This window comes from Asterias rubens, chromosome 5 (genome assembly GCF_902459465.1).
Source record: "Asterias rubens chromosome 5, eAstRub1.3, whole genome shotgun sequence".
NCBI lineage: Eukaryota > Metazoa > Echinodermata > Asteroidea > Forcipulatida > Asteriidae > Asterias > Asterias rubens.
The window spans coordinates 16,062,833-16,088,561 of record NC_047066.1 but is presented as its reverse complement, the minus strand read 5'-3'; the positions used below and the strand labels follow the sequence as shown (position 1 = coordinate 16,088,561).

Here is a 25,729-nt window from a genome sequence, read left to right as displayed (position 1 = left end):
TACATTTTACAACAATGCACGAACAATGCATCAATATTTGTTTCATATTTTCACACACAAAAAGTTCTTCTTTGATTTTGTTTTTTCTTACAATAAACAGGGATGTGATGGGCCTTCTGAAAAAAAACAATGCATATAAGAGCACAAGGCGTGATTAGTTTGCAGACTACGAAACGTAAAAAACCCCATCCCGGCAATATAAGTACTGTCGAGGAAACTTGTCCATCACACAATCCAAAACAATCTTGAGAAAAACCTTCTTTTAAAAACAACAGGTTTGAAACCAACTTGCCATAACACTGATGTGAGATACTTACAGTCTGGTACCCTGTTTTCATTATGTGGCATCATACATGTATATCTATTCCATTGGCTTACTCTAGAGATACGGTTCTTTTCACAACCACCGCAAGTCATTAGAGATAGTCATTACATGGTGTTACCGCAAACCTTTCCATATCGTACCGACATTGTATTTCCACCATGCAAAGTTTCAAATCCTATGTGCAGCCTTGTTTCATTGGGACTAAAAGACGGGAACAATTTTTTAATGTATTTTTTAACGATGCTGCAAAGTATCGCTTGGAAGCGTCCCAAGCGTCCTATAATATGAACATGGGAGTCCTACATGTACATGTAGTATTCAAATATTAAATTTCATCACGACAGTAATACACTATGTAAAACAACCATGTAAAACACAATCTTATATCAATTATAAATTTATACATTTTATACATCCTATTTGTCCTCTTCGCTCTAATGGACAATGACTCAAACCACCTTTTCCAATCAATTCTATGATTAACGAGCCTTCCACTTCATTGCACCTTCGAACAGCTAACCTCTTCATATTCGCCAGGCTTACTCTCTTCAGATTTTCAAGGGACTCTTTAAGAATCGATTTTTTTAAATCTTTCTTTTGTAACAATTGTATATTATTTTCATATTTTGTTGTTGCGCATATAGAGGCAAATGTATAAAAATTGTATTATTGTTTACACTATAATTAGGAGTCCTAACATACATGTACAGTATATTTTATAAATAGGACTCCAATATCAAAATTTCATCAATCACAGACAGGGATAATTAATGGATTACCATTCAAATATTTTTCCTAAGTTATGTTTTATTTAAATATGTTTTATGAGCATCAGTTTCCCTAGTCATACCTGAAGCGTTGTATGTTCCTTGCACTACCGCTATAAAGAGACATGTAGCTACAATGGGGAGTCTTGCAGAGCATCCTAATGGCAACATCTTGTGTGTGTTTGTGTGTGAATACCTGTGTAGCACCAAGTCAACTTGTAGACAGACCTGAACTGCACCAGCTGCAAGAATAAAAATAACATCATCAAAATTCCATACTGGGAAACTGAACAATGATTAAAATAAGATTTTGCCTAACAAGTACATTCTACACTGTACTATACACATACGTGTACGTTACGTACATTATTTCCAAACCTGAACAATTTAAGGGCACTGGACACCTTTGGCAATTGTCAACGACAAACTCTTCTCACTTGGTGTATGCTCAACATGCGTTTAAAAATAACAAACCTGTAAAACTTTGAACTCAATTGGTCGTCGAAGTTGCGAGAGAATAAAGGTAGAAAAAACACCCTTGTAGACAAGTTGTGTGCTTGAATGGGTCTCGAAATCAACTCCAATATTTTAGCAAGAAATTGCTTCCTTCTCAAAAACTACATTACTTATGTAAGAGGGAGCCGTTTGGCACAATGTTTTATACTATCAACAGCTCTCCATTGCACGTTACCAAGTAAGTTGTTATGCTAACAACTATTTTGAGTGATTACCAACTAGTGTCCAGTGCCTTTAAGTTAGATTTTGCCCAAAAAGTACATTTAACACTTCACATTTATGTAAAGAAAAATCAAAATACTGTACATTATTCCCGATCCAAGAAAAACTATCTGAGCATCCTCCTCTTACCAGTTTTCATGGTATTATGCCTTTTTCTTAGAATTGCAAAAAAAATAATGATGCAATACATCTATACTATTAAAGCCGTAACCCGCACCATCTTGGATTGAAATTAGACGGTCCAGTGGCATGGCATCCTTGTGGAATTCAACACTGTTGTGTCGTTTCCGACGTCAGGTTGCAAGTCTACAAAACCCTGACTAAAACTCCCTCTTACTGATGGCTGTATATCAACCGATGCCCTAATTATCTTCATTTGTTTATATTAAAGACAGTGGACACTAATTGGTAATTGTCAAAGACTAGTCTTCACAGCTGGTGTATCTCCACATATGCATAAAATAACAAACCTGTGAGAAGTCAAAAAACAAAGTTGTGTGCATTCTGATGCTTGATTTCAAGACCTCAAATTCTAAACTTGAGGTCTCAAAATCAAATTCGTGGAAAATTACTTCTTTCTCGAAAACTATGGCACTTCAGACGGAGCCGTTTATCACAATGTTTTATACCATCAATTACTCGTAATCAAGAAAGGTTTTATGATGATAAATGTTTTGAGTAATTACCAATAGTGTCCACTGCCTTTAAGTATGCAAACATAAATTAAATCTTGATGAACATTGAAATTTTCACACCACACACCAATCTTCAATGACTTCAACTGGTCCCATTTGTTTTGATTTTTTTCTGTTTTCAAGGCAAACGAGAAAGAATGGTTTCCCGGTGAAGCCATACGTGGAAGAAGTATCTGCAGTGACTGCAAGTGTACTGTGAGACTCTGTGTATGACTCTATAGCCAGCAGTTGTCTTCATTTTATTCACAATATTTGTTTATGACATTTTGAAAAATACCAGGGTAATTTGCAAAAAAATAAAAAATAAAAAAATAAAAATAAAAAGTGTGGATAATTATTGGCTTCAAAAAAATTCCCCCTTAATATTTATAACAAAGCGTAAAAATAAAAAGTGATAATTGAATCACCAAGCTGATGTTGAAATTTTAATAATATGTATACTAATATTGATACGAGGGTTAAAAAAAAATCTAAAAAAAAAGAATTAGAAAAAATATTTAAGGCACATGGCTTCTTTAAGCATCCTGTATTTTTTTTCCAGAATGCTCAGCGAATGTTCAGTCACATGATTTGATCATCGTGAATTGTGAATTGAAATAGTGTTTGATGAAACTTTTTTGGTGGGCAATTTTTTTATATATGTATGCCCTCAACATTATGACATATTCTTGTACCATGTAGAAATGCCTAAAATACCAAACTTTTACATTTACGTACAAGTGCAAATAACAAGTGGAGCCTTACATGTTTCTAAGTTTTGGTCAAGGGAAAGGAGACTCTTTGCTTGGCAAATAAAAACCAAAAGTTCTGTATCTAGGGACTGTTTACATCGTGCACAGAGAGGTAAAAGATTTGCCACGATTTTAGGGACACCTTGAAAACATCGTGCACAGAGAGGTAAAAGATTTGCCACGATTTTAGGGACACCTTGAAAACAGGACCTCCTACGATACATTATTACATAATGGTTAAGTTAAAAATGAAATTGAGTGCTTACTGAAATTGACCTAAGAAAGGATGATAAAACATTCTGAAAAATTAAATGAATGAAATTGTGAAAGAACCCTAAAACCTAACAACCATGGTCTGAACTTCACAAGATTCTTGAATTGAACAAATTTAGGCTACTTGACATTGTAAGAACCTTTCTTTCATCTTTGCCACAATCAGATACTGTAACTTAAAATTTAACTGTGGAGCAATTGCTCCATGATTCAACTGATCAAAGGCGTATAAAATGCAAACTATGGATATTTCACACTGCTTATTTATGATGTCACATTTTGGAAGAAACATGTACCCGGCACAATTTGATTTCTTTTAGTCATGTCTACTTTGGCATAGAAATGCCCATACTCCTAAAACTATGAGGTTCGTTCCGCCATGGAGCTATGTTAATGTATATATATTGTGGCGGGACCGGGGGGTGGGGCCAAAAAGTCTGGTCTTGTTCAACAGGGACACCGGCCCCCGGGTTAATTATCACACCCCAAAATATATTTATGAGCCCTGGTGCTCAGGTGAGCGGCTACCCAAACACAAGGGGGGGACTAATAACGAGCGGCGGCTAAAGCCTGCGGGCGGTTCGTTTGGTGGAGATTTACCACTACCTAAACTTAGATTAACCTCAAATTATAAACGAGCAGTTAGGAAACCTCAAATAACCTCACGAGGATTCATAGGTTCCAAGGCACAATTAAATGGTTAATTTCAAGTACAACTAGACACGATTGCATTTGTGCACAAATGCAGAGGCTGTTTCGTTAAGAAAATTTCAAATTTTGTTCCACTTAATTTGAAATTTATTCATTTTTTTTACAGCAGTTACGACTAATCTAGGCTATTTAAAAATAATAATTTGAATTAAAGGTGCAAAAATTGAAAAAAATCATAAAAATTCATTTGATGACGTCATCATGACGTCATTTCACAATTCACAAGAACTTGTCAATATCCAACAACTTACCAAGTTTCAAAATGATCGCATAATCACTTACGGAGTTCTATTAGTTCAAAAAGTGCACCTTTAAGGCCGCGTCACGTGACCCCCGATTACGTCATTGATCTGAAACTTCACACATATGATGGCTGCCTGACAGTTAACATGTGTGTAAAATTTGAAGTGATTACAAAAACTTCACCACACACATCTTCAAAAAGTCCATTTTGACGAGTTTTCAACCTGCCGCTAGAGGGCGCTGTTGCAATTTGTGACGTCATCAATAATTTTTTTGAACTGCCCACCCTTGCTAGACACTTACGTCCTTGGAAAGCAACTTCATAACTTTTACCACTTTTGAGTTACAGGGCACTTCCGTTTTTTGCCCATTTCAACCGGAAGTAGAGGTCATGTGAGGTCACGCACACGAAACAAAATGAAGACCTAATTTATCCCTACCACATCCCGCAAACAGAAACCTACGGTCTCGTTTGGCTGATTTGATATAGATTTTCAAACATTTAACAAAAAACACCTTTAAGATGACGTCACGTGACCAGTGATGAGGTCATCATGACATCCTTGCTTTAGGATCATTATTGCACCATAACCTTCAATCCCTGAAAGTTTCATTGCAATTGCTCTTTGGGAACTATGCAAAAAATTGCGAGTACTGAATCAGACAAATAAAAAAAAAAACTAGACATAATTGCATTTGTGCACAAATGCAGAGCTGTTTCGTTAAGAAAAAAAAAAAAAATTCCACTTCATTTGAAATTCTCTTTGCATTAAAGTAGTTATGACCAATCCAGTCTATTTAAAAAAATAATATGGATTATACCATGTTCGGATAGCATTTTATGACTTAAAGGTGCAAAAATTGAAAAAATCATAAAAAATCATGTGATGACGTCATCATGACGTCATATCACAATTCACAAGAACTTGTCCATATCCAACCACCTTTAAAGTTTCAACATGATCGCATAGTTACTTGGGGAATTATATTAGTTCAAAAAGTGCACCTTTAAGGCCGCGTCACGTGATCCCCGATGGCGTCATTGATCTGAAACTTCACACATATGATGGCTGCCTGACAGTTAACGTGTACGTAAAATTTGAAGTGATTACAAAAAACTTCAGCACACACATCTTCAAAAAGTCCATTTTGACGAGTTTTCAACCTGCCGCTAGAGGGCGCTGTTGCAATTTGTGACGTCATCAATATTTTTTTTGAACTGCCCACCCTTGCTAGACACTTACGTCCTTGGAAAGCAACTTCATAACTTTTACCACTTTTGAGTTACAGGGCACTTCCGTTTTTTGCCCGTTTCAACCGGAAGTAGAGGTCATGTGAGGTCACGCACACGAAACAAAATGAAGACCTAATTTATCCCTACCACATCCCGCAAACAGAAACCTACGGTCTCGTTTGGCTGATTTGATATAGATTTTCAAACATTTAACAAAAAATACCTTTAAGATGACATCACGTGACCAGTGATGAGGTCATCATGACATCCTTGCTTTAGGACCATTATTGCACCATAACCTTCAATCCCTGAAAGTTTCATTGCAATTGCTCTTTGGGAACTATGCAAAAAATTGCGAGTACTGAATCAGACAAATAAAAAAAAAAAAAAAAAAAAAAAAAAAAAAAAAAAAAACAATAATAAACTAGACATAATTGCATTTGTGCACAAATGCAGAGGCTGTTTCGTTAAGAAAATTTTAAATTTTGTTCCACTTAATTTGAAATTTATTCATTTTTTTTACAGCAGTTATGACTAATCCAGGCTATTTAAAAAAATAATTTGAATTATACCATGTTCGGATAGCAATTTATGTGTTAAAGGTGCAAAAATAGAAAAAATCATAAAAAATCGTGTGATGACGTTATCATGACATCATTTCACAATTCACGAAAGCTTGCCAATATCTAACAACCTACCAAGTTTCAACATGATCGCATAGTTACTTAGGGAGTTATATTAGTTCAAAAGGTGCACCTTTAAGGCCGCTTCACGTGACCCCCGATGACGTCATTGATCTGAAACTTCACACATATGATGGCTGCCTGACAGTTAACGTGTGTGTAAAATTTGAAGTGATTACAAAAAACTTCACCACACACATCTTCAAAAAGTCCATTTTGACGAGTTTTCAACCTGCCGCTAGAGGGCGCTGTTGCAATTTGTGACGTCATCAATAATTTTTTTGAACTGCCCACCCTTGCTAGACACTTACGTCCTTGGAAAGCAACTTCATAACTTTTACCACTTTTGAGTTACAGGGCACTTCCGTTTTTTGCCCGTTTCAACCGGAAGTAGAGGTCATGTGAGGTCACGCACACAACAAAATGAAGACCTAATTTATCCCTACCACATCCCGCAAACAGAAACCTACGGTCTCGTTTGGCTGATTTGATATAGATTTTCAAACATTTAACATAAAACACCTTTAAGATGACGTCACGTGACCGCTGAGGATGTCATCATGACATCCTTGCTTTAGGATCATTATTGCACCATAACCTTCAATCCCTGAAAGTTTCATTGCAATTGCTCCTTGGGAACTATGCAAAAAAATGCGAGTACTGAAACAGACAAATAAAACAAAAAAAAATTAAAGGTGCAAAAATGGAAAAAATCATAAAAAATCATGTGATGACGTCATCATGACGTCATTTCACATTACAAAAGAACTTGTCAATATCCAGCAACTTACTAAGTTTCAACATGATCGCATAATCACTTAGGGAGTAATATTAGTTCAAAAAGTGCACCTTTAAGGCCGCGTCACGTGACCCCCGATGACGTCATTGATCTGAAACTTCACACATATGATGGCTGTCTGACAGTTAACGTGTGTGTAAAATTTGAAGTGATTACAAAAAACTTCACCACAGACATCTTCATAAAGTCCATTTTGACAAGTTTTCAACCTGCCGCTAGAGGGCGCTATTGCAATTTGTGACGTCATCAATGTTTGTTTTGAACTCCCCACCCTTGCTAGACACTTACGTCCTTGGAAAGCAACTTCATAACTTTTACCACTTTTGAGTTACAGGGCACTTCCGTTTTTTGCCCGTTTCAACCGGAAGTAGAGGTCATGTGAGGTCACGCACACGAAACGAAATGAAGACCTAATTTATCCCTACCACATCCCGCAAACAGAAACCTACGGTCTCGTTTGGCTGATTTGATATAGATTTTCAAACATTTAACATAAAACACCTTTAAGATGACGTCACGTGACCAGTGATGAGGTCATCATGACATCCTTGCTTTAGGATCATTATTGCACCATAACCTTCAATCCCTGAAAGTTTCATTGCAATTGCTCTTTGGGAACTATGCAAAAAATTGCGAGTACTGAATCAGACAAATAAAAAAAACAATAACTAGACATAATTGCATTTGTGCACAAATGCAGAGGCTGTTTCGTTGAAATAAATTTTTAATTTTGTTCCACTTAATTTGAAATTTATTCATTTTTTTTTACAGCAGTTATGACTAATCCAGGCTATTTAAAAAAATAATTTGAATTATACCATGTTCGGATAGCAATTTATGTGTTAAAGGTGCAAAAATAGAAAAAATCTTAAAAAATCGTGTGATGAGGTTATCATGACGTCATTTCACAATTCACGACAGCTTGCCAATATCTAACAACCTACTAAGTTTCAACATGATCGCATAATCACTTAGGGAGTTATATTAGTTCAAAAAGTGCACCTTTAAGGCCGCGTCACGTGACCCCCGATTACGTCATTGATCTGAAACTTCACACATATGATGGCTGCCTGACAGTTAACGTGTGTGTAAAATTTGAAGTGATTACAAAAAACTTCACCACACACATCTTCAAAAAGTCCATTTTGACGTGTTTTCAACCTGCCGCTAGAGGGCGCTGTTGCAATTTGTGACGTCATCAATATTTTTTTTGAACTGCCCACCCTTGCTAGACACTTACGTCCTTGGAAAGCAACTTCATAACTCTTACCACTTTTGAGTTACAGGGCACTTCCGTTTTTTGCCCGTTTCAACCGGAAGTAGAGGTCATGTGAGGTCACGCACACTAAACAAAATGAAGACCTAATTTATCCCTACCACATCCCGCAAAAAGAAACCTACGGTCTCGTTTGGCTGATTTGATATAGATTTTCAAACATTTAACATAAAACACCTTTAAGATGACGTCACGTGACCGCTGATGACGTCATCATGACATCCTTGCTTTAGGATCATTATTGCACCATAACCTTCAATCCCTGAAAGTTTCATTGCAATTGCTCCTTGGGAACTATGCAAAAAATTGCGAGTACTGAATCAGACAAATAAAAAAAAAAATTAAAGGTGCAAAAATGGAAAAATCATAAAAAATATTGTGATGACGTCAACATGACGTCATTACACAATTCACGAGAACCTACCAATATCTAACAATCTACAAAGTTTCAACAAAATCGCGTCAGTACTTCGAGAGTTATACGACTTCAAAAAGTGCCCCTTTAAGGCCGCGTCACGTGACCCCCGATGACGTCATTGATCTGAAACTTCACACATATGATGGCTGCCTGACAGTTAACGTGTGTGTAAAATTTGAAGTGATTACAAAAAACTTCACCACACACATCTTCAAAAAGTCCATTTTGACGAGTTTTCAACCTGCCGCTAGAGGGCGCTGTTGCAATTTGTGACGTCATCAATATTTTTTTTGAACTGCCCACCCTTGCTAGACACTTACGTCCTTGGAAAGCAACTTCATAACTTTTACCACTTTTGAGTTACAGGGCACTTCCTTTTTTTGCCCGTTTCAACCGGAAGTAGAGGTCATGTGAGGTCACGCACACAAAACAAAATGAAGACCTAATTTATCCCTACCACATCCCGCAAACAGAAACCTACGGTCTCGTTTGGCTGATTTGATAAAGATTTTCAAACATTTAACATAAAACACCTTTAAGATGACGTCACGTGACCGCTGATGACGTCATCATGACATCCTTGCTTTAGGATCATTATTGCACCATAACCTTCAATCCCTGAAAGTTTCATTGCAATTGCTCTTTGGGAACTATGCAAAAAATTGCGAGTACTGAATCAGACAAATAAAAAAAACAATAATAAACTAGACATAATTGCATTTGTGCACAAATGCAGAGCTGTTTCGTTAATGACATTTTAAATTTTGTCAACTGAATTTGAAATTTTTATTCATTTTTTTACAGCAGTCATGACCCATCCAGGCTATTTAAAAAAATAATTTGGATTATACCATGTTCGGATAGCAATTTATGTGTTAAAGGTGCAAAAATAGAAAAAATCTTAAAAAATCTTGTGATGACGTCAACATGACGTCATTTCACGATTCACGAGAACCTGCCAATATCTAACAATCTACAAAGTTTCAACAAAATGGCGTCATTACTTCGAGAGTTATACGACTTCAAAAAGTGCCCCTTTAAGGCCGCGTCACGTGATTCCCGATGACGTCATTGATCTGAAACTTCACACATATGATGGCTGCCTGACAGTTAACGTGTGTGTAAAATTTGAAGTTATTACACAAAATTTCACCACACACATCTTCAAAAAGTCCATTTTGACGAGTTTTCAACCTGCCGCTAGAGGGCGCTGTTGCAATTTGTGACGTCATCAATATTTTTTTTGAACTGCCCACCCTTGCTAGACACTTACGTCCTTGGAAAGCAACTTCATAACTTTTACCACTTTTGAGTTACAGGGCACTTCCGTTTTTTGCCGGTTTCAACCGGAAGTAGAGGTCATGTGAGGTCACGCACACAAAACAAAATGAAGACCTAATTTATCCCTACCACATCCCGCAAACAGAAACCTACGGTCTCGTTTGGCTGATTTGATATAGATTTTCAAACATTTAACAAAAAACACCTTTAAGATGACGTCACGTGACCAGTGATGAGGTCATCATGACATCCTTGCTTTAGGATCATTAATGCACCATAACCTTCAATCCCTGAAAGTTTCATTGCAATTGCTCTTTGGGAACTATGCAAAAAATTGCGAGTACTGAAACAGACAAATAAAAAAAAAAAAAAAAAAAAAAATAATAAAAAAAACTTTAACAAAAACAAGAGCTGTTTCGCTGCGCTTCGCTACGAAACAGCTAACTAGAGCTAAATTGCATTTGTGCACAAATGCAGAGCTGTTTCGCCATTAAAATTTTCAAATTTCTCAACTGAGTTTTTAGTTTGTTGGGTATTCAAAGCAATTTGCCCAATGTGGCATAAATAAAACAATAATTTGGGTTATACCATATTCAGATAGCAATTTATGTGTTAAAGGTGCAAAAATAACAAAAATCATAAAATATCATGTGATGACGTCATCATGACGTCATTTCACATTTCAAAAGAACTTGTCAATATCCAACAACTTACCAAGTTTCAACATGATCGCATAATCACTTAGGGAGTTATAATAGTGAAATAAGTGCACCTTTAAGGCCGCGTAACGTGACCCCCGATGACGTCATTGATCTGAAACTTCACACATATGATGGCTGCCTGACAGGTAACGTGTGTGTAAAATTTGAAGTGATTACAAAAAAACTTCACCACGAACATCTTCAAAAAGTCCATGTTGACGAGTTTTCAACCTGCCGCTAGAGGGCGCTGTTGCAATTTGTGACGTCATCAATATGTTTTTTGAACTGCCCACCCTTGCTAGACACTTACGTCCTTGGAAAGCAACTTCATAACTTTTACCACTTTTGAGTTACAGGGCACTTCCGTTTTTGCTCGTTTCAACCGGAAGTAGAGATCATTTGAGGTCACGCACACAAAACAAAACGAAGACCTAATTTATCCCTACCACATCCCGCAAACAGAAACCTACGGTCTCGTTTGGCTGATTTGATATAGATTTTCAAACATTTAACATAAAACATCTTTAAGATGACGTCACGTGACCGGTGATGAGGTCATCATGACATCCTTGCTTTAGGATCATTATTGCACCATATACTTCAATCCCTGAAAGTTTCATTGCAATTGCTCTCAAATGATTACGCACATTGGCATAGCATTGTACTTCGTGTACAAATGATTACGCACATTGGCATGGCATTGTACTTCGCTACGAAACAGCTAAAAAACTACTCTGCGGTAGTAGAATAAAAAGCAAGACAAGTTTTCAGAAGAACATACCAGCAAGTATATTTACACATGGTGTTATACCCCAAACCAAATAATACTTTGACATCACCTATGCATCAAATCCCTTTTAAAGCCATTGGACCCTTTCGGTAAACAGTATTGTCCAGGGCCCACACTTCGTGTATCACAACTTCTATATCAAATAACAAACCTGTGAAAATGTGGGCTTAATCGGTCATCGGAGTCGGGAGAAAATAACGGGAAAACCCACCCTTGTATCCGCGCGTTTCGCAGTGTCATGACATGTGTTTAAAATAAATCCGTAATTCTCGTTAACGAGAATTTATATTGTTTTACTGTTTTCTCAAAAAGTAAAGCATTTCATGGAATAATATTTCAAGAGAAGTATTTCACCACTACCTTCTGTAAACCCTGTAAGTTATTTGTAAATCTGTGAACTTTTTTTTTCTGTACCGAAAGGGTCCAATGGCTTTAAAGCCATTATAAATATACACACAAGTTCACAGATTTACAAATAACTTACAGGGTTTACAGAAGGTAATGGTAAAAGACGTCTCTTGAAATGTTATTCCATGAAATGCTTTACTTTTTTGAGAAAACATTAAACAATTATCAATTCTCGATATCGAGAATTACGGATTATAGTAAACACATGTCATGACACGGCGAAACGTGCGGAAACAAAGGTGGATTTTCCCGTTATTTTCTCCCGACTCCGATGACCGATTGAGCCTAAATTTCACAGGTTTGTTATTTTATATATACACATGTATGTTGTGATACACGAAGTGTGGGCCTTGGACAATACTGTTTACCGAAAGGGTCCAATAGCTTTAACATGATGCCAGCGTGTACATTTCCGTCAGCTTTCCCTTTAAATTTATTACAATGGGTTTGAACACATAGGGGCACCCCCTGAACTTTCCCGTTTGTTGTGACAAACATATTGTGCAAGTCATGACGAAATGCAACAGCCCGAAATAGTCACACCCTGTTGGTTAACAATATTGAACTTGCATTACATGGAATTGAAATCTGATTACATGGAATTGAAATCTGAATGCAGACAACCTTTTATGAAAGTTTGTATTCAAGGTTGTCTAGAACACAAACAACTCGTTTGCCTTTTTATTAAATGATTGGTTGATAAAAATATTGTGATTACACGCTCGTGTTTTCCAAGTAGAGAAAAGCTGCGCAGTAAGGCAGAGACTTGAAACCCAATCCACATACAAGACGCTATCTGAATAGACCGATAGACCGATAGACCGATAGACCCAATGTGGCATAAATAAAACAATAATTTGGGTTATACCATAATATTCAGATAGCAATTTATGTGTTAAAGGTGCAAAAATTGAAAAAATCATAAAATATCATGTGATGACGTCACCATGACGTCATTTCACATTTCAAAAGAACTTGTCAATATCCAACAACTTACCAAGTTTCAACATGATCGCATAATCACTTAGGGAGTTATAATAGTGAAATAAGTGCACCTTTAAGGCCGCGTAACGTGACCCCCGATGACGTCATTGATCTGAAACTTCACACATATGATGGCTGCCTGACAGGTAACGTGTGTGTAAAATTTGAAGTGATTACAAAAAAACTTCACTACGAACATCTTCAAAAAGTCCATGTTGACGAGTTTTCAACCTGCCGCTAGAGGGCGCTGTTGCAATTTGTGACGTCATCAATATGTTTTTTGAACTGCCCACCCTTGCTAGACACTTACGTCCTTGGAAAGCAACTTCATAACTTTTACCACTTTTGAGTTACAGGGCACTTCCGTTTTTGCCCGTTTCAACCGGAAGTAGAGATCATTTGAGGTCACGCACACAAAACAAAACGAAGACCTAATTTATCCCTACCACATCCCGCAAACAGAAACCTACGGTCTCGTTTGGCTGATTTGATATAGATTTTCAAACATTTAACATAAAACATCTTTAAGATGACGTCACGTGACCGGTGATGAGGTCATCATGACATCCTTGCTTTAGGATCATTATTGCACCATATACTTCAATCCCTGAAAGTTTCATTGCAATTGCTCTCAAATGATAACGCACATTGGCATAGCATTGTATTTCGTGTACAAATGATTACGCACATTGGCATCGCATTGTACTTCGTGTACAAATGATTACGCACATTGGCATGGTATTGTACTTCGTGTACAAATGATTACGCACATTGGCATGGCATTGTACTTCGTGTACAAATGATTACGCACATTGGCATGGCATTGTACTTCGTGTACAAATGATTACGCACATTGGCATGGTATTGTACATGTACTTCGTGTACAACAATGTGTGCGTGAGGCTTTGGCATGCAACCTTATGGCATTGCACAAATACATAGCTGTTTCGTCAATAACATTTCAAATTTCTCATTTGAGTTTTAAGTTATTTGTTGTGTATTCAAAGCAATTTGCCCAAATGTGGCATAGATAAAGAAATAATTTGGATTACACCATGTTCAGATAGCAATTGGTGTGTTAAAGGTGTAAAAATTAAAAAAATCATTAAAAATCATGTGATGACGTCATCATGACGTCATTTCATAATTCACGAGAACTTTCCAATATCTAATGATCTACATAATTTCAACATAATGGCGTCATTTCTTCGAGAGTTATACGACTTCAAAAAGTGCACCTTTAATGCTGCGTCGCGTGACCCCCGATGACGTCATTGATCTGAAACTTCACACATATGATGCCTGCCAGACAGTAAACGTGTGTGTAAAATTTAAAGTGATTACCAAAAACTTCGCCACAGACATCTTCAAAAAGTCCATTTTGAAGAATTTTCAACTTGCCACTAGAGGGCGCTGTTGCAATTTATGACGTCATCAATACTTTTTTTGAATTGCCCACCTTTGCTAGACACTTTTATCCCGGAGAAAAAAATTCATAACTTTTACCACTTTTGAGTTACAGGGTACTTTCGTTTTTGGCCCGTTTCGACCGGAAGTAGAGGTCATGTGAGGTCACGCACACAAAATAAAATAAAGACCTAATTTATTCCTACCTAATCCCGTTAACAGAAATCTACGGTCTATTGTGGTTGATTTGATATAGATGTTCAAAGATTTAAATAAAACACCTTTAAGATGACGTCACGTGACCGGTGATGATGTCATCATGACGAATTTCGTTTAGGACCCTCCTTGCACCAATGCCCTTCATCACTGAAAGTTTCATTGCAATTGCTCTTTAGGAACCATGCAAAAAAATGCGAGTACTGAATAATCCTGAAACAACCAAATAAAAAACCGAACAAAAACTAGACATAATTGCATTTGTGCACAAATGCAGAGCTGTTTCGTTAAGAAAAAAAAAAAAAATTCCACTTCATTTGAAATTCTCTTTGCATTAAAGTAGTTATGACCAATCCAGTCTATTTAAAAAAATAATATGGATTATACCATGTTCGGATAGCATTTTATGACTTAAAGGTGCAAAAATTGAAAAAATCATAAAAAATCATGTGATGACGTCATCATGACGTCATATCACAATTCACAAGAACTTGTCCATATCCAACAACCTTTAAAGTTTCAACATGATCGCATAGTTACTTGGGGAATTATATTAGTTCAAAAAGTGCACCTTTAAGGCCGCGTCACGTGATCCCCGATGACGTCATTGATCTGAAACTTCACACATAGATGGCTGCCTGACAGTTAACGTGTACGTAAAATTTGAAGTGATTACAAAAAACTTCAGCACACACATCTTCAAAAAGTCCATTTTGACGAGTTTTCAACCTGCCGCTAGAGGGCGCTGTTGCAATTTGTGACGTCATCAATATTTTTTTTGAACTGCCCACCCTTGCTAGACACTTACGTCCTTGGAAAGCAACTTCATAACTTTTACCACTTTTGAGTTACAGGGCACTTCCGTTTTTTGCCCGTTTCAACCGGAAGTAGAGGTCATGTGAGGTCACGCACACGAAACAAAATGAAGACCTAATTTATCCCTACCACATCCCGCAAACAGAAACGTACGGTCTCGTTTGGCTGATTTGATATAGATTTTCAAACATTTAACAAAAAATACCTTTAAGATGACATCACGTGACCAGTGATGAGGTCATCATGACATCCTTGCTTTAGGACCATTATTGCACCATAACCTTCAATCCCTGAAAGTTTCATTGCAATTGCTCTTTGGGAACTATGCAAAAAATTGCGAGTACTGAATCAGACAAATAAAAAAAAAAAAAAAAAAAAAAAAAAAAAAAACAATAATAAAAAAAACTTTAACAAAAACAAGAGCTGTTTCGCTGCGCTTCGCTACGAAACAGCTAACAATAGCTGTTTCGCTGCGCTACGCTGCGAAACAGCTAAAAAAACTTTAACAAAAACAAGAGCTGTTTCGCTGCGCTTCGCTACGAAACAGCTAAAAAAACTTTAACAAAAACAAGAGCTGTTTCGCTGCGCTTCGCTACGAAACAGCTAATAATCAATAGATAATTCACAGGTTTATAATCACAACACAACCCAATAACCTCGCCTTATAATAATATCAGGCCCTTAGACAATGCAATCAATAAATGCACTAAACCTCATACACAAGTTATACACAATTGGGCCCAAGTGACAGGTGAACCTCACACCTCATACAAGTTACACAATCTTTCAAATACAGACTATGCCTCACACGGCGTAACTTCTAACCCACAAAGGCTAAGCAGGAGGGAAACTCCCCAGGCACCTTCCAGCGATAAACAGTGTGCCTCACCGAACCACATACAAGTCGTGAATTCCCCGGGCTACACTCAACCGTTTTCTCTACCCGAGATGCGGTTATTCGCCCTCACCCGACCTCAGTATTAGAAGTTCCAACGTAAGGAAACACAACACACGCTCCCGTTCCCAAAATCCCGGTACTCAAACTTATTAGTTACCTCGCTCTTCTATCTATACGGTCGGCTGTTCAATCCTCGATCCCTCGACAACCCAGCAACACGTAATAAACCTCAATCCCTAAATGCTAGACTAGCCCAAGAGCAACACGTGGAGAGATAAACTTCGAGAACAGATAACAAAGCATGCCGCAGAGAGAGAGAGAGAGAGCACGCCTCCAGCGCCGCCTGTTTTATAACCAATGCGCAGACCCCACGCGGCGCAGAAGGGCGCAGTAGACTGGCCACAGTCCACCAACTACACTCAACTTACACCCTGTTCCGTCACAACATCATATGGTTTGGTATCGTCTCCACAAAGACAATAGCGGAACTAACCTCATAGTTCTAGTACTAGTAGTAGGCCTAATTGCCATGGGTTAGATATAGACTTTTCTTTTTCTTACATGGTCTATTTAGGCTATTTATTATTTTTAGACATGTTTTAGACCATCATGCCATGGTTGGAAGTACTTCTACTTTAGAATCTCTAACTAAAGCTCCCCCGCTCACAGCGGAGCCTTAATTTCTGTAGAAGTAGGTTAGTTTAGATGCAAAATGAGTACAGAGTAGGCCCTAGCATAGACCGAGTAACTGGGGGCGCTGTACTCTTTTTTTTTTAAATTTTGACATTCTCGGTCGTGCTAGTTTCGACCGAGAATGTCAACATTTCGAAAAGGAAGTACAGCGCCCCAGTTACTGGGTCTAGCCCTAGGATATTCCTCTACACAGCGCCACCACTGTAGCAGTTTAAACTAAAAAACACAACTGGGTATTTAAATAAAAGTTCGGTAAAAGAGAGATTCTGGTAATTAATGCAAAACGCACTATTAAATTGAGGATAAAAATAAGCAACAAGTTGTTTGAATTGGCAAGGCAACTAGAAAGTTAAACATTTTAGGTCAAGAGGACCTCCTGGCCAGGGACTAATAAATGATTTCTGAGAGAATGTGTAAAGGAGGATAACCAATGGATAATTTGTATCTTTAACACATTCAAGGGAATCTGTGAAAAAGAGAAGGATGGGCAGCATTGGAACCGCCCGAATGCAAACACAGGACGATGAAGAATACAGTGTACTTATATAAATTAATCTGAAACCGTGGTGAATTTGTATAAGACAGTTTGGTTTTAAGACATTTTATTTACCATTATTTAATACAGAATTAGGCCAGTAGGCAAACTTGTTTTGCACCGGGCGAAAGAGCACTGTTGGCTTATTGCTATCGATAAGGTTTTCTTTAGATCATCAATAGCTATCCTGGGGAAAGAATCTTAATTATACAAGGTCAGTGATTGACGTCGGCTTCATGGTCACGCGGCGTAGTTTGTTCACTAAAGTGGTTTCGGCCAATCAAAGTGCTTCAATGAGCTCCCGTCAATCATGATTGACGGGACAGATGATGTTGATGCCACTCTGACAGCTGTCAATGGCCCGCTGATTTCTTCATGTTAAAATTTCGAAGTGTTTTGTATTAATTTCAGTTGGATGAAGTCTTAAGCGTCATCCGAGTCATAGTTAAAATAAGATTTATTATAGTCATCACATGAAAACCTTTGCATATCGTATTTCCACCAATGCTAAGTTTCAAATGATTTTAAAACGGCTTTCTTTATGCGTGAGGGACGGACATAAATGAATTGGAAATAGATGTTCTTTACATTTTTATATTAATTATTGTGTTCAAACTTGAAAGTTGTATCAAATATGTGTCAGTAGTTATAGGAACAGACGTCACAGTAACAAGATTATAGCAAAAAAGGTATAAGCTGGATATTTTCACAACTATTATAAGACACGTTAATATAAGTTTTGGGGTTATGTGACTGCCGGCCCTCACTTTTTAAAATGAAACTAGGAACCACAAGGTATTAATTAGTGCATGACTTGCGGTATTCATTTCTGGAAAGCTGGTGAAGTGAGTTGAGTAAATATAGGAGGACATAGGTTGTATTTGGTCCGTGAGGGAACGGAAAAATACACACCAATGTGGGTTGACAATATATACGTCGAATGGTAATATCCTAAAATAATTTTAAAAGTGTTTATACCTCCATTGCGTGAAATGTAAAACCAACAAGAATGTTTTCACGTTAAAAAAATATTGAATTACTTGTGCTGGGAAACGTGCATGCAATTTTCAACAACCTGGTCTACCTTACCGAGCATCATTATTTATTTTATTTTTATGTATTTTTTTTTTTTTTAAAGATGGATATTTCTCTGTTAGTTGAAGTACTGTTTAATTTATTTCAGAAGTTTTATCGGAAGATCAACAGTAATCATAAAGTTTACCGTTGTTATGCTGCTCTTTCACATGCAATTTTCTTGTCTCCTATTATTTTTCTGTGACTCTGAACAATTGAGAACATTAATAAAATAAATTTCATAAAATTTGATGTAAAATTAATAAAATAAATTTCACATATTGAATGTAGGCTAAGTTTTTTATTGTTAATAATAATCATCAACATCCCTATCTTAATCATGTCACGAATGAGGCGAGGATAAATCTAGTTGCCATAAAACCGGGCCAATGCCAACCCCACCCGCCCGCGCACTGTTCTCCCCCCCCCCCGATCTTGTGTCACCCCTGTACCATAATGGAATGGTCGCAACACGGGTTGTCGGCCAAGATGGCGTCCAACCGTGCTCCGCGGATGTTCGCTTTTTTTCCGGGTAAAAAACTACGACTTTTCGTGAAGTAAAGCCGTTGTATTTATGTTATTATAAAATTGTGCACATAGTTTTAATAAACCGTTGGTTTGTTTGCTGTTTTTAAGGTGTCTGCAACGAGTTGTCGGCGCTCTGGCGAGTTGTCGGCGTTGTCGGCGAGTTGTCGGCTTTTAGTAGGACCGTCTCATTGCCTCACACACACAGGCGGTCACGGGCCGGGCGTAGGTGGCGTCTATCGTGACAGATGATGATGGGAAAAATTCGACGAATCTGCTGGCAGTCATGGGGTACGTGTTACTCTTAGTTGTCGGATTCAAAAACAAAATTGTCGATACAGTCTACAAAGTATTAGTTTACTCACTGTCTACTTTTTAAAAGCTGTTGCCGTCTGCTTGCTGAGTGACAGTCGTGGGATTTGTCATCCATCAATGTGCAGTATCGGCGGTAGGGGTAGACTCGATCGGCGCAGCTAGCGCTAGCAGCAGCAGAAATACAGAGTACAGCAACCAAAGCAAGGAAGCGCAGGGGAAAAAAACTGTTTCTAAACTACTGTTTTATGTTTAAACCTGCGTATTTTTTTCCCGATTTGTAAAACAAATTGCATGCAAGAGCCGTCAGAACAATAACGTTTTGCAAAGCATTATGGGTACGGGTTTGAGGTCAAAACGGGGCGCCGTACTGAAATGACGTAATGTGCATAAGTAGGCAGGTTCACAAGTCATCCAATAGAGGGCGCACTTCGCGATACATTTTTTACACACGGACTTGTGACTAGTCACGCACGCCCGAGTCGACCGTAGCCATAGACTTGATGACAAGTCGTTAGGCGCTGCCTATTTGCGACTGACTCACACACACATACTGGGATCGAGGGTGTGTGCATCGTTCCCGTAGCTACGCCGCACAGTGGGCCAGGCCGAAACCAAAGTGCGCCAAAAAGGGTGAAACGTGACCCTGCTAGTTTTAATTTTTTCAACACTTTTGAGGTTGCTTATACCCCATGGGACAATTTTATGAGGAAATTAAGCAAAATATAAAAAAAATTGACTTGTCATGACCTCTTAAAGGTATGCAAATCCACAGAAATTGACCATAAAATGAAAATAGTTGCAGACATCTTCATAAAGCAAAATTAGACACCTTGTATTGAGTTACGGAGCTAAACTTTCACTTGGCTCTAGTTTAGGGTTCATATTTGAAGGAAATTAAATCAGTTTTTATTTTTGTTGAAGTTTTCTATGAATAAATACTGACATATTGTGTCAACATTGACATGAAATTTACGTTTTTTGTGTTCAGCAATACGGAAACTAAAGATTGCCGTCGATTGCTGCCTAAAGTCTACTCATTTCTAATAGAGCAACTTGTTTGCATCATTTTGGTACCAAATGTAGCTGCGACAACCTGCGATACACGATTTTAGAGCAGTTTTTCTGAAGCGATCACTGTACGTTTTCGCCCTTTTCTGATTATTACATAATATGGCGCGCTCCATTGAGAAACACGACACCCGAGCAAGGCTGCGCTCGCCGATAGGTGCAATATGATACCCCTATTTATGTCTGATTGCGCAGTTGAAATTTCAATGTACTTGGTGTCTCATAATTATGTTGTGATGAGGGATACTGCCGCTAGTTGTCTTTAAATGTATCTGTCAGCTGTACCACAGTGCACAATGGCGTCTTTACCAAGCAAGCGATTATTTGAAGTTGTTAGTTCTGTTGATGATGCATCAAACATTGAAAACTCTTGTCGTGGTTGCTTAGAATTATTCACAGATGCAAGCAATTAGTCACAATTTAACCGCGATAAACAGTCCATTACATCAGGACCAATCAAAAATCGGTATTTTGCTGACGTCATACTCCGATCTAATTATCACCATTGGATTCTACGGGTCGGAAAAAGCTAAGTAGGTGAACCTTCCTGCACAAAACTTAATGATTTATATTTTTGGCGCACTTTCATCCCATTCTGGCCCACTGTGCGCCGCGCTGTAACTACACACCGCGCTTAACACGCCGCGCTGTAACTACACACCGCGCTTAACAATTACCGTCTTGACTTCAAGACTATGAGGCCGTGTCCGAAACGACGACTTCGGCTACAGCTACGTCTAGATAAGCGCGTCTACCAGTGTTGAAGAATAGGCAGACGCGCGCGATCTAGCCGTAGGTAGCTGTAGCCGAAGTCGCCGTTTCGGACACGGCCAATACTCGAAGTTACGCAGTAAGATCCATTGTGGTTTAAAGGGAAGGTACACCTTTGGTAATTGTCAAAGACCAGTCTTCGCAGTTGGTCTATCCCAACATAAGCATAAAATAACAAGCCTGTGAAAATGTGAGCTCAATTGGTCATCAGAGTTGCGAGAAAATTATGACAGAAAAAACACCCTTGTTGGACGAATTTGAGTGCTTTCAGATAGGAATAAAAGACTTCTAGCTGGAAGTCTTTTATTATTTTAGTGAGAAATTATCTCTTTCTCAAAATCTATGCTACTTCAGAGTGAGCCGTTTCTCACAATTTTGTATACCATCAACAGCTCTCTTATGCTCGTTACAGGGTCAGTCTTTAAGTATTATTTGTTTTGAGTAATTACCAAACATGTACCTTGGTACTTGAGATAAAGTATGTATTGTATATTCTATCTTCTCGTTTGGCTTATAAGAACGTTAACAATTTAGCTTAAATTGGTTCAGTTGCGAAATTGACATGACGATGACGTCATTATTTTGAGACTATGATTTCCTTTGAAACCGTTATCATACCAAATCACCCCATAAACTATTTTTAATTTCGTTCCGTCATTATTTTTTTATTACCGCGAACGTCACTCATACGTAAACTAAATATGAGTTAGCTATTAAACGATGCTGCCAAAACAACCCCATCAAATTCAGTGAACAGATCTACTCCAATTATTTAAAAAAATCCATTATGCACATCCTGCATATTGTTATGACCACCAACTGCAATAAATAACACCGCCATCAAGTCAAGAAGGCGTATTAGGGACAGGGAGCTTCCATACCGTGAGCTTTGTTATGAAATTGGTTGATGGAAAGATGTTCTAAAAGTAGAGAGATTCACACAAACATCGAAATAAAGTAGTCCACCAAAAGAGGGAAACTGGCTGCATGGGTAAACATTTTAATGAAAACACATTATTCAGCAAAATAAGTACCTACCAAGATGCTTGTAGTTGTATATCTTTGTGTATCGTTTTCATGTACTTATTAACAAACAATTACAGGGGATAATAAAATATTATATGTGTATTATAAGTACTATAAGTTATAATAAATTATAAGAGTATTAGTTATCGATTATTGAGGTGTGCTATCGATTTTAAGTTTGGCTTTCGATTACCATGTGGGACATCGGCCTTTAAAGCGTGTTATCGATTATTAGAGATAATTTATGTGGTATCGATTATTAACCGTCTACAATCGACTTTTAAAGGTGGGAAGGCTATCGATTATCAAAGGTCAATGTTGCCTTGATACAGTTTAAGTTTGTACTGTATGAGGACTGTAAGACAATACATGTATACAGATGAACAAAGATGTAATACCGTGGGTTTTCAATCTTTGACAATTTCATTTTACTGTTACTATACTGACTAATTCACACATTCCACACAAGGTTTTGTGACCAATTATTTGCCACTGTCTGATTACAATTAGACTGCGAATGTCTATCAGGCACAATACAGAAGCGATTTAATGCACCAGAATTCAGACAAAGCATTAAACTACGCATGGAGACTTGGATATTGTTGAAAGTTGATTAGGCCTATAATAAAAAAAATACCTTAAATTTAATTCAAGAGTAAAACACAATTAATTGAAAGTATACAAAAAAAGGCCTAAGTTAAGATTATTTAAAATAATTATAACCTTTGGCTATTTAGACCCATTGCGCTTTGCGCAGCACGCATACACACGTGTCTCCTGACCGCCATTTTGGGGGTAAAAAATGTGCTGATAGCCCGGATGTCCATATTCTCGCGAAAATTATTACATATCGAGGTCAACTTACGTAGTATTTTAGTACTAAACGTTTTGTTTAGTATTGTTCATTGCACACATCAAGCTTACATAAAAACAAAACATAGAATATTATACACATAATGAATGTTTATGAGTGCAATGGTGCGAATATGTTCATGAGTTGAAAGATGGAATGTTCTATTCAACGAGGCGGAGCCGAGTTGAATGGAACATTCCAGCTTTCAACGAATGAACATTTTCGCACCATTGCACGAATGAAAAACATTCATTATTTGTTTTATATAACATCCAAGTAGATCTTTGTCATTTTGATTGAAAGATACAACTTTCAAAACAAACAAAGCGTAGGCCTACAATTTTTAATTGTAGAAGCCGAATGCTAGTAATTTTACTAATATGCCTTGCAGTAACACTGCTGCGTTACCAAAGACACGCGCACGCAGTGATGTTTTTACTCAGCTTTTTCGTTCCATCCGAAAAGTACCATTGCACGCTGGCAGCGTGCCAGCGTGCAATGGTACTTTTCGGATGGAACGAAAAAGCACGGTGAGTGACTCAGCGTGTATTGGTACTTTTATTTGCTATCACGTGACGGACAATCCTCCAATCAAATGGCAAGGATCTGCTTGGGTGTTATATAAAAGTACTTATAGTTTTAAACTATACTTTAAATATTTTGTTATAGAGCGGAGCTGCACAATGAGCATCTTAATAATCTTTACTTTTGGAACCTCTGAGCTGAACCAAAGTCACAATTAACGCAATGTTGAACCATAACGTATAACTGTCCACACAACTTGTACAATACAAAGATTTAGTCAAACAAATATATAATTTTAATAATTAATACTACTGACATTTGTATTGTCTTTGTGTGCTTTTACAAAAGCGTGAGGCAACGACACATGTGCAATAATAATATACACATAATGAATGTTTATGAGTGCAATGGTGCGAATATGTTCATGAGTTGAAAGATGGAATGTTCTATTCAACGAGGCGGAGCCGAGTTGAATGGAACATTCCAGCTTTCAACGAATGAACATATTCGCACCATTGCACGAATGAAAAACATTCATTATTTGTTTTATATAACATCCAAGTAGAACTTTGTCATTTTGATTGAAAGAAACAACTTCCAAAACAAACAATTTCAACTGTAGAAGCCGAATGCTAGTAATTTTACTATGCTTTCTTGCAGTAACACCTGCTGCGTTACCAAAGACACGCGCACGCAGTGATGTTTTTACTCAGCTTTTTCGTTCCATCCGAAAAGTACCATTGCACGCTGGCAGCGTGCCAGCGTGCAATGGTACTTTTCGGATGGAACGAAAAAGCACGGCGAGTGACTCAGCGTGCAATGGTACTTTTATTTGCTATCACGTGACGGACAATCCTCCAATCAAATGGCAAGGATCTGCTTGGGTGTTATATAATACACATTATTTAACACTTGATACATTCTATATATTATATACTATTTATAATTTGTATTTCATATATTTTTTGCTGCAATTGAGTAAATGTGGCAAGTATTTGGTAATGAAATAAAAACAAAACGGTGTCATCTTGAAATAAATAAATACATAAATAAATGAAATACATAAATAAATAACACAGAAAATACATATAATAATGGTCTTATCGTTGACTGAAGAGTTCAATAGTCAGCCTATTTTATGTATCTATATTTTTTGTTGTGTTGAAAGAGTTGCATCATCCATTAGGGCAAGTAATGTTTTGTTATAGGATTTGAGGCATTGCATGGTGAGGTATCAATATATATTTGGTTTGCGGTAACACCGTGTGTGTATCTACTTACCAGGTAGAGTTTGTTCTCAGAGTCATTCGCACTACCGCCGAGTAGATATCGGATGTTCGGGAGATTTCTCATTTCTGAAAAGAACTGTCCTCCTTTAAAGACACTGTGAACACTATTGGTAAATGTCAAAAACCAGTCTTCTTACTTGATGTATCTCAACATATGCATAAAATAACAAACCTGTGAAAATTTGAGCTCAATCGGTCGTCGAAGTTGTGAGATAATAGTGAAAGAAAAAAACACCATTGTCCCACGAAGTTGTGTGCTTTCAGATGGTTGATTTCGAGACCTCAAACTCTAAATCTGAGGTCTCGAAATCAAATTCGCGGAAAATTACTTCTTTCTCGTAAACTACATCACTTCAGAGGGAACCGTTTCGCATAATGTTTTATACCATCAACCTCCCCCAGTTACTATACCAAGTAATGTTTTATTCTAATAATTATTTTGAGTAATTACCAATAGTGTCCACTGCCTTTAACTACTACCGGGCGAAAGGTATAGAACATTGGCTGGGACTACTTAGCTTATAGGATCGTAATTAATTGCACAACCGCGGAGTCAGTTCTTGAATCGGTCTCAACGTTTCGACAAGCTTGCTCTAGTCATCGTCAGGACCTTCCGCCCTGGTAATAGTTAAACAAAACAGAACAGTTCTTTTCACAACCG

At 37.5% G+C, this 25,729-nt stretch overlaps 1 protein-coding gene across 2 annotated transcripts in view; it reads right to left on the bottom strand.

Annotated features, from left to right (window-relative positions):
- Window positions 1–19,820, bottom strand: part of LOC117289888 — a 28,818-nt gene extending 8,998 nt beyond the window's left edge. Inside the window, exons 1-2 of one of the 2 annotated variants that reach the window (XM_033771079.1) lie at window positions 19,587–19,820; window positions 1,176–1,334 (exon numbers count right to left, since the gene is read on the bottom strand). In XM_033771079.1, coding sequence (XP_033626970.1) covers window positions 1,176–1,263 — 88 coding nt within the window. In that variant the 5' untranslated portion in view covers window positions 1,264–1,334; window positions 19,587–19,820. Of the gene's footprint in view, window positions 1–1,175; window positions 1,335–16,551; window positions 16,722–19,586 lie in introns of those variants that run through there. The other variant, XM_033771080.1, reaches the window with a different exon arrangement.
- Window positions 19,821–25,729: the final 5,909 nt, after the last annotated feature.